The sequence below is a fragment of the Piliocolobus tephrosceles genome, chromosome 21 (genome assembly GCF_002776525.5).
Source record: "Piliocolobus tephrosceles isolate RC106 chromosome 21, ASM277652v3, whole genome shotgun sequence".
In the NCBI taxonomy this organism is placed as follows: domain Eukaryota; kingdom Metazoa; phylum Chordata; class Mammalia; order Primates; family Cercopithecidae; genus Piliocolobus; species Piliocolobus tephrosceles.
In genome coordinates this window covers 38,236,917-38,255,145 of record NC_045454.1, presented here as the reverse complement: position 1 = coordinate 38,255,145, position 18,229 = coordinate 38,236,917, and the positions used below count along the sequence as shown (strand labels likewise).

The following is an 18,229-nucleotide window of genomic DNA, read 5'->3' as shown; positions in this document are numbered from 1 at the left end:
TTCTTTACCTACAACTGTGTTGGAAAATTCTTCTTATCCTCCACACCACCAGCTCCAGACAGTCGCCACTCACCCATGACAGCTACCTCTAGTCAAACCTTCTAATAATAATAGTTAAACCTCAAAGGAACCAGGAACTATCTGACATAAATTCTTACTTCTGGAATTATGCTCACCAACCAAGAAAAATTCTGTGTCAGGGGGCTGCAGCCTCAGAAATAAATTAAACCAGTGAGTAAGATTTATTGTTTCCTCTGATATTTTAATTTGACTTCCTTTGATTGTTCATGAAAATGAGCGTGCTTGATCTTTTTGTGTTTGATGTTTTTATAGTAACTCTTTTTTCCAGCTTTACTGAGGTATAATTGATGAATAGACATTGTACATATTCAAGGTGTATAACATGATTTGATATATGTATACATTGTATAGTGATTTACTTGCATTTATTTTTACTAGATTTTGAGTTTACCTCCTTTGATCATTTATAATCTTAGATTTTTAAAAATTCTAGTTGACTGAGTTTTTAAGTTTTTATTCTTAATCTTTATGGATACATAATAGTTGTACACATTTATGGAGTACGTACAAAACTTTCCCACAAACATACAATGTATAATAATCAAATCAAGAAAATTGGAGTATCTATCGCTTCAAGCATTTATCATTTCTTTGTGTTATAAACATTCCAATTCCACATTTTAGTTATTTTGAAATATACAACAAATTATTAACTATAGTCATCCTATCGTGCTACCAAATACTAGATTTTATTCCTTCTAACTGTATTTTTGTATCCGTTAACTAGCCCTTCTTTGTCCTTCCTCCCTACTACCCCTCCTAGCTGATGGTAACCATCATTCTACTCTGTTTCCATGACTTCAGTTTTTTCATCTCCCACATACAAGTGAGAACATGTAATGTGTTTTTCCGTGCCTGGCTTATTTTTGTTGTTGTTGTTTTGTTTCTGTTTTTGAGACAGACTTTCGCTCTTGACACCCAGGCTGGAGTGCAATGGGCGATCTCGGCTCACTGCAACCTCCACCTCCCAGCTTCGAGCCATTCTTCCTGCCTCAGCCCCTCGAGTAGCTGGGATTACAGGTAGCCACCACCACGCCCAGCTAATTTTTGTATTTTTCGGAGAGACGGGGTTTCATCATGTTGGCCAGGCTGGTCTTGAACTCCTGACCTCAGATGATCTGCCTGCCTCAGCCTCCCAAAGTGCTGGGATTACAGGCATAAGCCACGGTGTCTGGCCCTGAATTCTATGAGCCTTTCTAGTGAATTGCTGAACCTAAAGGTGGTCTTGGGGGACCCCTGACACAGAGACCATGGCTATTGTTTTATTAGGAGAAATAATGGTTTTTCTTGACCCTCTTCAGTTCCACCACCCTTTGAGAATATAAGAAACATGAGTTGACCCCTCTTCTTGTTGAAGCTGAAGCATCCCTTCTCCCCAAACCTAGGAGAAACGTTTCTTCCCCTCCCTTGCTCACGCCCTCCTTCAAGCCCTCAGCATGTGCTCAGAGAGAAACAGACACCTTATATACCTTTCATTCCTGCTCCTTTATTACACTTTTCCCTCCCCCTTAAACGCGTCAAGCTGAACATGTGTGTTCAGCCCACGGTCAGTTGGGCGGCAGATGTGTCCCCAGGACTCCCCTCCCCAGGCCCCTTCCCTCCTCTCTTGGGGGGCAGAGCTGGAGGCCCCTCACATAGCACTTTCATTGCCTCCCCGTCCCCGGGATGCCCCCTTCTCCTGTGCCATGAGGGACTTGTAGGGTTTCCCCAGGCTGGGGAGGGTGAGCTCAGCTTCCTGCAGCTCCAGCTCCCGCTGAGACAAGTGCTCGATGACGGCTGCTCCAATCGAGTCCCCCAGTACGTTGGTCATTGTGCGAAGCCGGTCACTGGTATGGGGAAAAAGAAGCTGCCATTAATGGGGGCTTGAAAAGCTTCACAGAAAGAGGGTGCAGCAGACGGGGGGGGGTCCCTGTGCCAGGGAGTCAGGGGGCTCCCATTCCAGAACAATCCATGACCACATGTCCCCAAGTAGGTTCTTCCCCCTCTCTGTCTTGTTTCTCCTCCTAACAAACAGGATGGACCAGCTCTGAGATGTTCATGTTTGATCTTAGATGTGATTTTTTTAAAAAAATGAGGCCGGGTGTGGTTAAAAAAAAAAAAAAAAAACAAAAGCCATATCGTTAAAAAGATATGATCCCAGCACTTTGGGAAGCTGAGAGGCAGGAGAATTGCTTGAGACCAGGAGTTCAAGACTAGCCTGGGCAACAAACCAAGATCCCATCTCTATAATAGAATAATTTTAAAACATGGCCTCGGACAGTGGCATGTGCCTGTAGTCCCAGCTGCTTGGGAGGCTGAGATGGGAGGGTCACTTGAGCCCAGGAGGTCAAGGCTGCAGTGAGCTATGATCATGCCACTGCACTCCAGCCTAGATGAGAGAACAAGATCCTGTCCCTCAAAAAAAAAGAAAATGAGGCTGGGCATGGTGGCTCATCTCTGTAATCCCAGCACTAGGTGGGTGGATCACGAGGTCAGGAGTTTGAGACCAGCCTGACCAACATAGTGAAACCCTGTCTCTACTAAAAATATTAAAAAAAAAAAAAAAAAAGGCAGGCATGGTGGCATGTGCCTGTAACCCCAGTTACTTGGGAGGCTGAGGCAGAAAATTGCTTGAACCTGGGAGGCAGAGGTTGCAGTAAGCTGAGATCGAGCCACTGCACACCAGCTTCGGTGACAGAGCGAGACTTTGTCCCAAAAAGAAAAAAGAAAAGAAAAGAAAAAATGAACATCCGAATCCGATACAGTCAAGGGTTATGAACTGAAAAGCACATCGAATCAGGAATGGGAAACCAGGGCAGGCCTGAGTCAATACAGGTGCAGACTAGGGCAGGCTGAAGATTGTAAAATTGGAAGTCAGACTCAGCTGTCAGCTCCCATGTGAGAATGAAAGTCCAGGCTTCCTTTAATGTAAACCTCCTGGTTTTGTTGTTGTTGCTGGTTTTGATTTTTGTTTTTTGAGATGGAGTTTCGCTCCTGTTGCCCAGGCTGGAGTGCAGTGGTGCGATCTCGGTTCACTGCAACCTCCACCTTCCCGGTTCAAGGAATTCTCCTGCCTCAGCCTCCTTAGCAGCTGGAATTACAGGCACCTGCCACCACACTCGGCTAATTTTTTTTTTTTTTTGTATTTTTAGTAGAGACAGGGTTTCACCATGTTGTCCAGGCTGGTCTCAAACTCCTGATCTCAGGTGATCCACCCAGCCTCAGCCTCCCAAAGTGCTGGGATTACAAGCGTGAGCCACCGCACCCGACCTGGATCACCTTTTTGTGACTTCCACATACAACAGGTAAAAAAGGAGTTTTTCCTGCTGATAGGTAAAGCCCCCATTGCTTGTCTCCAACCCTACTTCCCAAAGATAACTCTGTGGGATTTGGGGTCCAGAGGCCATGGATTGGAGGCCTCTCCAAGGCCTCCTTTTCACTCGAAAATTCTGGACCACTTCATCTTTGCTGGAATGAAAGTCCACAGGTTAAGGATGCTGCAGGGGAAAGCAGTATGCGCAGAAGCAGGAGCACCAGGGTCCAGCCTGGAGAACACTCACAGGAACCAGTCCACGGCGATGATGAGCGTGATGTCCTCCGTGGGCAAGCCGACCGATGTGAGCACAATGACCATGGTCACCAGACCCGCCTGGGGGATGCCAGCAGCCCCAACACTGGCCGCTGTGGCTGTGATGCTGCAGGGGGAGGGAGAACATTGGGAGGCAGGTGGAGGGAAGAAGGCGATGAGGAAGAGACAGGAAAAGGACAGAGAGAAAGGAAGAGATCTGCTCTCCAAGGCATCTTAAATTAAATGCCCAAGCCAGACAGACACAGAGAGAAAAATACTGCTTGATATCTCTCTCTGTCTCTCTCCGCCCCCCTCTCTCTTCTCTCTCTCTCTCTCTCCCCCCTCTCTCTTCTCTCTCTCTCTCTCCTCTCTCTCTGAAACAGAGTCTCACTCTGTTGTCCAGGCTGAAGTGCAGTGGTGTTATCTCAGCTCACTGCAACTCACTACTCAATCCCACCTTAACCTCCTGAGTAGCTGGGACCACAGGCACATGCCATAACACCTGGTTAATTTTTTTTTTTTTTTTTGTATTTTTGTAGAGATGAGATCTCACTATGTTGCCCAGGCTGGTCTCAAACTCCTAGGCTCAAACAATCCTCCCACCTCAGCCTCCCAAAGTGCTGGGATTATAGGCATAAGCCACCATGCCTGGCCTTGACCTCCGCCATACGTAGAATCTAAAAGATAATAATAATAAGTTGAATACATAATTGGAAGATGTAGTCAAAGAATTCAAAATTGCATTTAAAGGCCAGGCACGGTGGCTCACACCTGTCATCCCAGCACTTTTGGAGGTCAAGGTGGGAGGACTGCTTGAGCCCAAGAGTTCAAGAACAGCCTGGGCGACATACTGAGACCCTGTCTCTACAAAATTTTTTTTAAAAAAATTAGCGGAGCATGGTGGTGCATGCCTGTAGTCTCAGCTACTTGGGAGTCTAAGACGGGAGGATGGCTTGAGCCCAGGAGGTTGAGGCTGTAGTGATCTATGCCTGCACCACTGCACTCCATCCTGGGTGACAGAGTGAGATTCTGTCTCAAAAAAAAAATTGCAGTTATGTAGGATGAATATATCTAGAGATCTAAAGTACATAGGAGGAGTACAGTTAATAATATTTGGGTGTACACTGGAAATTTTCTAACAGAATAGATTTTAGGTATTCTTAGTAGAAAAAAGAAAGGCAACTATGTAAAATGACGGATTTTAAACTGCACTCCAGCCTGAGCAACAGAGCAAGACGCTTGGCTCACTGCAACCTCCACTTCCCACGTTCAAGTGATTTTTGTGCCTCAGTCTCCCAAGTAGCTGGGATTACAGGCAACAGCCACCACCCCCAGCGAATTTTTGTATTTTTAGTAGAGATGGGGTTTCACCATGTTGGCCAGGCTGGTCTCAAACTCCTGACCTCAAGTGATCCTCCCGCTTCGGCCTCCCAAAGTGCTGGAATTACAGGCGTGAACCACCGCGCCCGGCAGAGTTTACATTCTAGTATGGGAAGCAGATAATAAACAAAATGAATAAGTAAAATTCATACTATATGGAGATGGTACTACATGGGAAAACGGTGCCTCCTTAGCAAGACCCGATATGCCATTTTAAACAGGGCTTCCCTGAAGAAGTAACGCTGAAGACCTTAAGGAGGTGACAGGTCACTGTTATTTTTATAACGACTAAGTTGGAACCACTGGATGATAGGACCTATAAACACAGGAATAGATAAATGTATAAGGCCTATAAATATAAGAATCTATATTCATAACAAGAACCTCGGGTTATTCGGATGCACCAGCCATGCTTTGGAAAACACTGGACAAAGGGATCTCCCACGTGAGAGAGAAACTGACGGGAACGTCTTGGCAGCTCCTGACAGCCTCAGGTGGCAACTTTACCTTTCACCTCATCCGGCATTGGGTTCTCTCCACATCCCCCTTCCAACATCCGAGGGCTCCTCTGAGCTCCAGCTGTGGCCCCCTCCTCCCTCCCCAACCCTCCCAGCCAAGCTGAAGATCGCTGAAGTCTCACCTGCTGGCAGGCCCCCTCACCTGATGGTTGTGATCTGACCCAGGTTGAGCTCGTAGTTGTTAACTTGAGCAATGAAGATGGCAGCCAGGGCCTCGTAGAGGGCAGTGCCGTCCATGTTGACCGTGGCGCCCACGGGCAGGACGAACCTGGTGATGCGGCGGTCCACACCCAGGCCCTCCTCCAGGCAGCGGAAAGTGATGGGCAGCGTTGCTGAGCTGGGGGAAAGAGCCCAGGGCTGAGGACGGGGCGTGGCCTGGTGGGGGCGGGGCTGGGAATAGGGTGTGGCCTAGTGGGGCAGGGCATTGAATGGGGCGTGGCCAAGCCAAAGAAAGGCTGGGAACAGGGAGTGACCTAGTGGGGCACGGCTGAGAATGGGGAGGGCTGTGTCACATGGGCGGGGCTGAGAACAGGGGAGGACTAGGTGAGGCGGGGCTCAGAGCAGGACGTGGCCAGGTGAGGAAGAACTGAGAATAGGGCGTGGCCAGGCAGGGCGGGGCTCAGAGCAGGGCATGGGCTGGGCGTGGCCTGGGCAAAAATGAGCCGAAGGAGCGTTCCCCTTGAGAACATTGAGCAGGCCAGGTGGGGGCTCCGCAAGAGGCAGAAGACAAGGGTATAACATTTCAGAGGCTGATAACTGTACAAAGGAAAGGAGCGGCGACTCCTCATACAGGGAGAAAACAGCAATGAGGGTCTCCCAGGCTGAAGACCTCTTGACCCACTTAAAGCCAATAGCTAAGACCAATGACTACACACACTAGTTTATGGCACTAGTTCATTCTACCTATCCATTTCCAGAAAGGACAGGACCAAAGGTCTGCTGACTTCAGGGAGGGCCCCTATTCCAGACTCCCCTGTTTGCAGCATCATTGACCTCAGCTATGTTAACTTTCTCTATCCATCTCCCCGCCATGTCTTATGGGAGAAAAGTGACCTAATTGGTTGGCGAGTTTAGTCAAAGAAGTGGGCATCTCATTTGAGGTAACCCTGTCCACAGGACGTGTGTTCTGTGGTCAGCTTTACATCATATGGTTGGAATCCTGGACTCATAGAGGGTCTTTGGGTGTCCAGCTCAGCGGTGACTACGTGAGTTTATTCTAGGATACAATGACATTAGTCTTACGTAGCCATAGACCAAGAGGCACCAAGATACCCTGGCCAGCGTTATGGGCAATTTTAAAAATTCTGTTTTTGACCAGGTGCAGTGGTTCATGCCTGTAATCACAGCACTTTGGGAGGGCGAGGCGGGCAGATCACTTGAGCTCAGGAGTTCAAGACAAGCCTGGCCAACATGGCAAAACCCCGTCTCTACAAAAAAAAAAAGAAAAAAAAAAAAAAAAACAAAAAACACTTAGCCGGGAGGGCTAAAAAAAAATTAGCCATGAGGACTGGAATCATGCACCTGTGATTCCAGCTACTTGAGAGGCTGAGGTGGGAGGATCACTTGAGCCTGGGAGGTGGAGGTTGCAGTGAGTGGAGATCACACCACGGCACTGTAGCATGGATGATAGAGTGAGGCATCATGTCAAAAGAAAAAGAAAAAAAAAAAAGATATTTTTGGCCGGGTGTGGTGGCTTACACCTGTAATCCCAGCACTTTGAGAGGCCAAGGTGGGCGGATCACATGAGGCCAGGTGTTCAAGACCAGCCTGGCTAACATGTCAAAACCCCATCTCTACTAAAAATACAAAAATAAGCCAGGTGTGGTGGTGCACGCCTGTAATGGTAGCTACTTGGGAGGCTGAGGCAGGAGAATCGCTTGAACCTAGGAGGCAGAGGTTGCAGTGAGCCAAGATCACATCACTGCACTCCAGCCTGGGCGACACAGTGAGACTTTGTCTCAAAAAAATAAATAAATAAAAATAAAAATAAAAATAAAAATTCTTCCATCTTTTTGGCTGTTGTGCTACTTTTCAAATTGCTTTTGAATTGAGATGATGCTCTTAATTAATCCCCTAAAACAACAAAAGAAGAAGACGAGGAGGAAGAAGAAAAAGGAAGAAGAGAATAAAGGGGAAGAAAAGAGAAGGAGGAGGAGAAGGAGGAGGAGGAGGAGGAGGGGAAGCAGCAGCCAAGAGATCTCCCAGACACCATCTCACAAGCAGAGATGACACTCTCTGAGCTAGGAAACAACTGAGCTCATGGGGCATCCTGGAACCTTCCCTCTTAACCTCAAAATTGGTACCTGGTTCTCCTCCATAGAAAGTTAAAAAACAGGAAAGGAGAAAAGGAGATCAGGAGAGCCAGCCCAGGACAATGATTGGCCCCCAGGTGTTGCACCAACTGGAGGCCCTCCAGAGCCCTGAACATTATTGGACGTCTCAGAAGAGGTGTTTAAGGAAGGGAGAGGGCAGATGCCCTAGGAGAGGACATGAAGGACAAGTGCAACCAGAAATGGTGCTGGGGTGGGGAGCAAGGCCATACCTGGAAGACGTGCCCATGGCAGTGATGAGGGCTTGTAGCATGCCCCCAATGAAGGGGAAGGGGTTCCGGTGAGTGATGAGGAAGTAGATGAGGGGAAGGACGCCGCCAGCATGGAGAAGCAGGCCCACGATGACGGTCAGGGTGTACATGCCCAGCTGACCCCCCAGGACGGCCATGTCTTCCATCTCCAGAATCTTCCCAGCAATCAGGAACAGGATGCCCACAGGTGCATACCTGTGTGAGGGAGCCACATACCTGTCAGGGCTCCCTCCTAACCTCCCTTGCAGGTCTGAGGCTGGCATCCCCAAGACTTTGCCCATATAGGGCCCTGGAGCCACGCAGTACCCACAATACAGCACCCTACTCCATCCCAGTCTTCCCCATACACTAACGAATGCCACCGGGCCCCACGAATGAAGCCCACCTCCTCCTCCTGCTCTTCCTTATCTCCCCACCATGGTAGAAAAGGTCCTACAACTCCAGGATATACAACCTTTCAGGTATCTACTCCCCATTCAAGCCCTCTCAACCATGCCCCAAATAATCACGACCTTCAGGATCCTTCCCTAGACGTTGCCAAGACATTCCCTGTCTCTGGCCTTCTAAGCTTCCCTTATCTTCTGCCCCCAACTGTTTGTTCCACATTTGAAACTTGTATGCCCCTATTCTCTTCCTTATCAGTGCCTGTTCTCACTCATTCACCAGCCTAATAATTTCCTCTCAAAACACCTGTCCTATCAAAATCACCAATGTATTCATTTCACAGACATTAACTGAGTACATACTATGTTCCAGGTACATGGCTCCTGTTCTCATAGCACTTACATTCTGTTATGGACTAAATGTTTATGTCCCCTTCCCCCTCCAACCAAATTCATATGTTGAGATCCTAACCCCCAATGGGACAGTATTGGGAGGTGATTAGGTCATGAGGGTGGAGCCATCATGAATGGAATTAGTGCCCATATAAAAGACACACCAGAGAGCTCCCTCCATCCTTCCGCCATTCAAGGACACAGCAAGAAGATGCCTTTCATGAACCAGAAGACAGCCCTCACCAGACACGGAATCTGTGGGTGCTTTGATCTTAGACTTCCCACCCTCCAGAACTGTGAGAAATACATTTTTGTTCTTTAAGCCATGATGTCTATGGTATTTTTGTTACAGCAGCTGACATGTACTAAGACACATTCTAATGGGGAAAGCAGGAGGTACACATAGAAATGCACCAATTACAAACTTCAAGTGGTGATAACAGCAAAGGAGAGTCACTGTATGGGACTGCTTCTGAGCAGATGATCAGAGAGGGCTTCTCTGAAGAGGTGACATTTAAGCTGAGATTTGCATGATAAGAAGGTACCCTGTGTGTCTGGGAGAAATCATTGCAGGCACAATGCAAAGACTCTGAGATGGGCATGCACTAGGAGTGCTGGAGGACCAGAGAGAAGACCAATGTGGCTGGAGTAGTGAGTAAAAAGGAGAATAAAGGAGATGAAAGAAGCAAGTTCATCAGGGGCTCACCTGTTTTCCCCACAATCCAGCCCACTGGTCAGTCGTGTGAGTTTCTGCCATCGGCACCATCATCTCATTCCTAGGCTTCAATGGCTACTCCTCTCTCTTTAAAAATTGAAGTCTACAGCCAGGCATGGTAGCTCATGCCTATAATCCCAGCACTTTGGGAGGCTGAGGAGGGTGGATCACTTGAGGTCAGAAGTTCAAGACCAGCCTGGCCAACATGGTGAAACCCTGTCTCTACTAAAAATACAAAACTTAGTTGGGTGTGGTAGTGTGTGCCTGTAGTCCAGCTACTCAGGAGGCTGAGGCAGAAGAATCACTTGAACCCAGGAGGTGGAGGTTGCAGTGAGCCAAGATCACACCACTGCACTCCAGCTTGGGCAACAGAGTGAGACCCCATCTCAAAAAAAATGAAATCTACTTTGACTCACGTTCATCATGGATGTATTGGAGGAGGCGGGGACCTCTTGGGAAGGTGGTACAATAGCTTGAGTCAAAAATGAGGATGTGAGGGACTTCTCCAGTCACATCTGTGTTCTCCAAACGGCTCGGAGTTAGCCCGGGCGAGTAGTTGCTGAGTCTTCTCCAAGTCAACATGACTAGATCCACCTCTGTGCTTACTCTGAGTAATCCCTCTCTCAACTTCCTCACCTCCATCCTTCCACCTCATCCCCTGCAAAATTCCTCAGCCCAAGATTAATTGTGCATGATTTCTTACCCCCTACACTCAGCCACCTGGCAAATCTGGACATTTCACCCAGTCATGCCAACGACAGTGCTATACATTCATTGTTCCCAATTTAGCTGAGCCTTCATTGTTCCTTGTTAATTATCTGCTTATCCTGAATAAGCTCCCCACTCCCATTCCTTTCAAATGCTTTCCCAGGCCCTCAACTTGGCCTCAAGTTCCTTATATGTAGTCTTCAAAGTTTCCCTTCTTGTTAAAGAATAAATCTTAAGTGTTAAAAATCGTTTCTTTTAAAGACTAACTTCCTTCAAGCCTCCTTACTTTATGCTAGTAACTTTTTGTTAAGCCCTATCCTATGTAGCTATTGACATGTTCACAGGCACATAGTACATTCTACGTCCTTGTAGTTTAACAGAGATATCTGTGCTAGATGTGCTCACAGGCACATCCCAGCTCGCAGCCTACACCCCTTCCTTATTTGGGAATGTTATTACTTTTTCTAAGTCCTTTTGTAAGCAACTTCCTCTTTTCCTCTGTTTTCCATTGCTTTTACCTACTTGGAAAAGTTTTAAGTTATTAGCCAGTCGGGTTTTAGTTTAGATTGTAAGGTCTGGCTCCAGCCAATGGAGACAGGACACAGTAGCAGGGACAAACTGCGTAAGGGATAAAAATTGCTTCCCTCCTTTGTTCAGGTGTGTTCTTGCCATTGTTCCATCTGCAGTGAGCACCCTTTCTGCAGAAGGTAAAAATTGCCTTGCTGAGATAATTAAATTTATGTTCAAGTGCTATTTCTTTGTGGCACTAGGGAACAAGCATTCTGTTTCTAAATAAACATTTTACGTATAACACTATGCAACTTTCCAATTGTTTGGGATGACATACAAAGTTTTCTCCCATTTGGGATCCGACAGCCTTGTTAATATCATCCACTGCCACTCCCAACTTACCCCATGCTCTCACCTTCCTGAATGCCCCACCATTCTCCAAACAACTTAGGTACCTTCAACCTTTGCATGTTCTCTTCTCTCTGCCTGAAATACGTCTCCCCTCTCACTGTCCAGTTGAAGTCCTACTCACCTGTCAAGATGCAGTTAACAGGTGACCTTCTTCATGACTCCCTCTTCAGAAAGCATTCACTGTGTACCCCTCTACTCACTGCTCACTTCTCCATGTTCCCAACACTTTTTAAATGTTCCTTTACTACAGAACCTACCACCTTGTGTTATATTGATCTACAATGTGTCTGTCTCCCCTAAGATTTTGTGAGCTCTTTGAGGACAAGTATGAGTGCACTCTGTCTCTGTATTCCAGAGGTCAAGACAAAGTCTGCCTGGGAAAATGCCTGCTGAGTGAATAAAGAAATTTCTGAAGGAATGAAGGAATTTAGAGAAGAAAAGATGAGGGAAAGGAAGGGAAGGGAAGGGAAAGGAAGGGAAGGGAAGGATAGGATTAGCAAGTGGATGAATAAGTAAGGAAATAAGCAGATGAAACAAGTTAGTAGCTGAGTGAACAAATACATGAACAAATGAGTGAATGAAGAGAATACTTGAATAAATGAATGAAAGAATAACAAATGCATAGATGAATGAGTGGGCCAAGGAATGAATTTGAATGAATAAATGACTTAATTGAGTAAATAAACAGATGACTCCATCAATGATTTAACTAATGCATGGATGAGTTTGTAAAAAAATAAATTTACAAGTGAATGAATGCATAAATGAGGGAATTAACTGACGCATGGAAGAGTGAATAGATGAATAAGAAAATGAATGAACAGATAGAAAAATGAGAATGATAAGTGAATTTGTTGGTGAGTGAAGAGATAAATGAGGAAGCAAGTGGGTGAATAAATCATTGCAGAAAGGTATGAATGAATGAATAGTAACTAACCAATGCACAGGAGATGAATAAATCCCTGTCGCTTGTGACAACACAGATGAACCTGGAGGACATTATGCTAATTGAAATAACCAAGATACAGAAAGACAAATACCACATGATCCCACTTATCTGTGGAATCTAAACAATCAAACTCACAGAAGCAGGGAGTAAAACGGTGGTTACCAGGGACTCACAGAGAAGGGAGGTTGGGGAGATGTTGACCAAGGATACAAAATTTCGGTTAAATAGGAGAAATAAGTTCAAGAGATCTATTGGACTACATGGTAGGTATAGTTAAAAACAATGTATCATGTACTTGCAAATCACAAAGACAGTAGATTTTAAGTGGTCTCTCCCCTTTTTTTTTTTTTTTTTTTTTTTTTTGAGACTGGGTCTCATTCTGTCACCCCAGCAATCACACCTCACTGAAGCCTCTACATCCCAGGCTCAATCTGTCCTCTTGCCTCAGCCTCCCAAGTAGCTGGGACTACAGGTGCATGCCACCACACCCAGCTAATTTTTTTGTATTTTTTGTAGAGATGAATCTTGCCATGTTCCCCAGGCTGGTCTCAAATTCCTGGGCTCAACTGATTCTCTCACCTTGGCTTCCCAAAGTGCTGAAATTATAGGCATGAGCCACCACACCCTGCCTAGATCTTAAGTGTTGTCACCACAAAATATAAGCATGTGAGGTAACGTCTACGTTAGTTAGCTCAACTGAACCATTCTACAATGTAGAGATATTTCAAAACATTATGTTGCACATGAAAATATATACAGTTTTTATTTGTCAAATAAAAATACATTAAGTTTTAAAAATAAATAAATGAATGACCAAATAAATCCAGAAACCAATGCATGAAATAATAAATGTAGATAAATAAATGTCAGTGAATGGTTTGGTCAAGGCTTTGAAGAATGAGTGAATGAACAGATAAGCAAGGGAGTGAACAAGTGAACAAATCACTGCAGAAAATGTGAATGAATGAATGAGTTAGTGAGTTGGCCAGTGATTTAACTGCATAGAAGAATCAATAAATGAATGAGGAAATGAGTAAATCAATGCATGGAAGAATGAGTGTAGATGAATAAATCATTGAATGAGTGATTTCATCAATGCATAGAAGAATGAGTGAATGAACAGATGAACACAGGAGTGAATGTGTGAATGAATCACTGCAGAAGGACATGAATGAATGAATGAGTGAGATATTCCATGAACTAACCAATGCATAGAAGAATGAATGAACAGATGAACAAGGAAGTGAACTAGTGACAAAATCATTGCAGAAAGACATGAGTGAATGAGTTGGTGAGTGGGTAAATGAATTACCCAATACATAAATGAATGACCAAAAGTCTTCAGCAAGCCCTCAGCAGCTTCCCCACAGCCTGACTTCCCAGCTCTGGCTCCACCTTCCAGTGGGCACAGACCAGGACTCACCAGATAATGATGCCCACCAGCCTCATAATAGCCTCATTGAGGCTATCGAAGAAGTCCCTGAGGACTCGGCCCTTGTGTTTCATGCCACCAATGACCAGCCCAAAGGCCACAGAGAAGACCACGAGGCCCAGGGCGTTGATGCCATTGGCGGAGCCAGGCACGGGTACAGTCTCCTCAAAGCTCAGCACCTCCTGCAGGGTGCCCAAGGCCCGAGTGACATTTTCCAGGAGGCTGGTTCCGTTATCCACTGAGAATGGAGGAGGCATGGAGGCACCCAGCTCAGACCCGTTCTCTGTCCTCACGATGGTCCTGGTTACCACCCTCGTGCTGTACTGCGTCTTGAACTGAAAAAGAGAGAGATTGCGCCCAGACTCAATTCAGCGGATGCATCAGAATCGCCTGAAGAAATTCCTTGAGACCACTGATTCCCAGTTCCCACACCCTGGAAGATCTTATCCAGCAGAACTGAATGAGTGAATGAATGATTTGAACAGTGCGTGGAAGAATGAGTGAATGAATCAGTAAACCCATTATGAAAAATAGTATGGAGGTTCCTCAAAAAATTAAAAATAGGACTACTGGCCAGGTGTGGCTCACGCCTGTAATTCCAGCACCTTGGAAGGCCGAGGCAGGCGGATCATGAGGTCAGGAGTTCGAGACCATCCTGGCCAACATGGTGAAACCCTGTCTTTACTAAAAATACAAAAATTAGCCGGGCATGGTGGTGCGCGCCTGTAGTCCCAGACACTTGGGAGACTGAGGCAGGAGAATCGCTTGAACCCGGGAGGCGGAGGTTGCAGCGAGCTGAGATAGTGCCACTGCACTCCAGCCTGGCGACAGAGTGAGACTCCGTCTCAAAAAAAAAAAAGAAAAAAAAAAAAAGTTGAACTACCATAGGACCAGCAATCCCACAACTGCATATATCCAAAGGAAATGAAATCAGTATCTCAAAGAGGTATCTGCTCTCCCATGTTTATTGCAGCACTATTCACAATAGCCAAGATATGAAATCTACCTAAGTATCCATCAATGAATGAATGGATACAGAATATGTGGTATACATATACAACGAAATACTACTAGGCTTGAAAAAGGAGGGGATCCTGTCATTTGTGACAACAGGATTGAACCTGAAAAACACTGTGCCACGTGGAATAAGCCCGGCACAGAAAGACAAATATTGCATGCTCTCGCTTATATGTGGAATTTAAAAGAGTTGGACTCATAGAAGCAGAAAATAGAATAGTGCTTACCAGGGACTGGGGAACAGGGAAAACTGGGGAGATGTTGGTAAAAGTACACAAAATTTCTTTTTTTTTTCTTTTTGAGACGGAGTCTCGCTCTGTCGCCCAGGCTGCAGTGCAGTGGCCGGATCTCAGCTCACTGCAAGCTCCGCCTCCAGGGTTTACGCCATTCTCCTGCCTCAGCCTCCCGAGTAGCTGGGACTACAGGCGCCCGCCACCTCGCCCGGCTAGTTTTTTGTAGTTTTTAGTAGAGACGGGGTTTCACCGTGTTAGCCAGGATGATCTCGATCTCCTGACCTTGTGATCCGCCCGTCTTGGCCTCCCAAAGTGCTGGGATTACAGACTTGAGCCACCGCGCCCGGCCCTAAAAGTACACAAAATTTCAGCTAGACAAGAGGAATAAGTTCAAGAGCTCTGTTATACAACATGGTGACTAGCTAGTAACAATGTATTGTGTATTTGAAAATCACCAAAAGGGTAGATTTTCAGTGTTTTAATCGCAAAAAATGATAAGTATATAAGGTAATTGATATGTTAAAAAGCTTGATTGAGCCACTCCACAGTGCAGACATATTTCAAAACATCGTCATACTTCATTAATACATATAATTTTTTGTGTGAATTTAAACATAAATAAATTTAAAATATATTTTTTTGAAGAATAAGTGACTGAATAAATGAATGAGGAAGTGAACAACCAATGTGTGGAAGTAGTATAGATTCCGAATTGTTCACAAGCTCCCTGGGCAATGCTTAACCAGAGTTGAGGGCCTCTCCCCTCAACCATCTATGGTCAAAATCTCTAGAATCTCTACACCAGCCTCGATGCCTCCTCTAGCCCTGTGCTCAGAAGTCCTTGGCCTAAGTCCTCTTTTTTTTTTTTTTCCTTTTTTTGAGATGGGGGTCTTGCTCTGTCACCCAGGTTGGAGTGCAGGGGTGTGATCACTGGAGCCTTGATCTCCTGGGTTCAAGCAATCCTCCCACCTCAGCCTCCCAAGTAGCTGAGACAGGCGTGCCCAGCTAATTTTTTTTTTTTTTTTTTTTTTTTTGAGACGGAGTCTCGCTCTGTCGCCCAGGCTGGAGTGCAGTGGCAGGATCTCGGCTCACTGCAAGTTCCGCCTCCCGGGTTTACGCCATTCTCCTGCCTCAGCCTCCCGAGTAGCTGGGACTACAGACGCCCGCCACCTCGCCCAGCTAGTTTTTTGTATTTTTTAGTAGAGACGGGGTTTCACCTTGTTAGCCAGGATGGTTTCGATCTCCTGACCTTGTGATCTGCCCGTCTCGGCCTCCCAAAGTGCTGGGATTACAGGCTTGAGCCACCGCGCCTGGCCCTTTTTTTTTTTTTTTTTTTTTTGAAAGACAGAGGGTCTCACTCTATTGCTCAGGCTGGTCTTGAACTTTTGGCCTCAAGTAATCCTCCCGCCTTGGCCTCCCTAAGTGCTGGGATTACAAGCCTGAGCTACCGTTCTCGGACCTAAGTCCTTCTCCCTAACCCTCCCAGACCACCATGGAAAATACATCCTTTCTCCTAGACTCCTCTAGAACCCCTGCCCATTGCTCCATCTGGCCCTTCCTCCCACCTCTTACCCTTGGACCATCCCTTCAGCCTCAAGCTCCCGCCACCCTCCGAATCTCCCTGATCAAACTGTGTACTTCCCCCTGACCTGTTTGAAGCAGGCCTCCACAAGGTTTGGTGGAAACATATTTCTGCAGAAAAACATCAGAAGAAGGAAAGTGGTTAGACCATGGAAGGGCATCTAGGGTGATAACAGTAATACTAACACCAAGAACAACAATAATGCAGCCAACACATGAATGCTTCCTCTAGGCTGGGCACTGAGCAAGTATCTTGCTATCATCTGATTTAAACACTACAATAACCCCAGACGTAAGTGCTATTTAATGTCCCGTTTCACATAGAAAGAAACCAAAGCCCAGAGAATTGATGCAAGCTACCCAGAGCCACAGAGCTGCTAAGAAGTGCAGATGGCCAGGCCGGGCGCGGTGGCTCAAGCCTGTAATCCCAGCACTTTGGGAGGCCGAGACGGGTGGATCACGAGGTCAGGAGATCGAGACCATCCTGGCTAACACGGTGAAACCCCGTCTCTACTAAAAATACAAAAACTAGCTGGGCGAGGTGGCGGGCGCCTGTAGTCCCATCTACTCGGGAGGCTGAAGCAGGAGAATGGCATAAACCCGGGAGGCGGAGCTTGCAGTGAGCCGAGATCCGGCCACTGCACTCCAGTCCGGGCGACAGAGCCAGACTCCGCCTCAAAAAAAAAAAAGAAGTGCAGATGGCCCTCAAATCCAGGTCTGTCTGAGCACGTGGCCAGAGCCCTCCATCACCTCAAGGACTTTCATTCAAACACACGTGTGTCAGTGATGCCTCAAAACTCCACAGAAAACTCCTAAACCCTTTTAACTTTAGGTTTCCCCTGGGCCCATGATTAAGGTAGAACCAAGGCTAGCCTCGAATCTGGGTGGCAAAAATCTTGCTGATCTAATTAAAACCACAGTGAGATACCACCTTACTCCAGCTAAAACAGTCATTATTAAAGAGTCAAAAAACTATAGATGTTGGCATTGATGTGGGGACAAGGGGACACTTACACATTGCTGGTGGGAATGTAAATTAGTACAACCTCTATGGAAAATGGTATGGAGATTTTTCTTTTTTTTTTTTTTGAGACGGAGTCTCGCTCTGTTGCCCAGGCTGGAGTGCAGTGGTGTGATCTTAGCTCACTGCAAACTCCGCCTCCCAGGTTCAAGCAATTCTCCTGCCTCAGCCTCCCAAGTAGCTGGGATTACAGGTGCCTGCCACCACGCCTGGCTAATTTTTTGTATTTTTAGTAGAGACAGGGTTTCACCATATTAGGCAGGATGATCTCAATCTCCTAACCTTGTGATCTGCCTGCCTCAGCCTCCCAAAGTGCTGGGATTACAGGCGTGAGCCACTGCACCTGGCCGAGAGATTTCTTAAAGAACTAAAAGTAGATCTACAATTCCACCTAGCAATCCCACTACTGGGTATCTACTCAAAGGAAAAGAAGTCACTATATCAAAAAGACATCTGCACATATATGTTTATCACAGTACAATTCACAGTTGCAAAGCAATGGAACCAACCTAAGTGCCCATCAACTGATGAGTGCATAAAGAACACATGATATATGTACACCATGGAATACTACTCAGCCATGAAAAAGAATGAAATAGGCTGGGTGCAGTGGCTTACACCTGTAATCCCAGCGCTTTGGAAGGCCGAGATGGGTGGATCGCTTGAGGCCAGGAGGAGACCAGCCTCGCCAACATGATAAAACCCCGTCTCTACTAAAAATACAAAAATTAGCTGGGCATGGTGGTGGGCACCTCTAATCCGAGCTACT

At 46.2% G+C, this 18,229-nt stretch overlaps 1 protein-coding gene across 4 annotated transcripts in view; it reads right to left on the bottom strand.

Moving 5' to 3' along the window:
* Positions 1-1,547: 1,547 nt before the first annotated feature.
* SLC1A6 (solute carrier family 1 member 6) overlaps positions 1,548-18,229 on the bottom strand; it is a 67,416-nt gene continuing 50,734 nt past the window's right edge. For 2 of the 4 annotated variants that reach the window (XM_023229865.1, XM_023229864.2), the window contains 6 exons: positions 16,508-16,550; positions 13,600-13,943; positions 8,069-8,302; positions 5,669-5,863; positions 3,621-3,755; positions 1,548-1,907 (listed from right to left, as the gene is read on the bottom strand). In XM_023229865.1, coding sequence (XP_023085633.1) covers positions 1,712-1,907; positions 3,621-3,755; positions 5,669-5,863; positions 8,069-8,302; positions 13,600-13,943; positions 16,508-16,550 — 1,147 coding nt within the window. In that variant the 3' untranslated portion in view covers positions 1,548-1,711. Of the gene's footprint in view, positions 1,908-3,620; positions 3,756-5,668; positions 5,864-8,068; positions 8,303-12,913; positions 13,944-16,507; positions 16,551-18,229 lie in introns of those variants that run through there. The other 2 variants (XM_026456982.1, XM_023229866.2) reach the window with 2 other exon arrangements.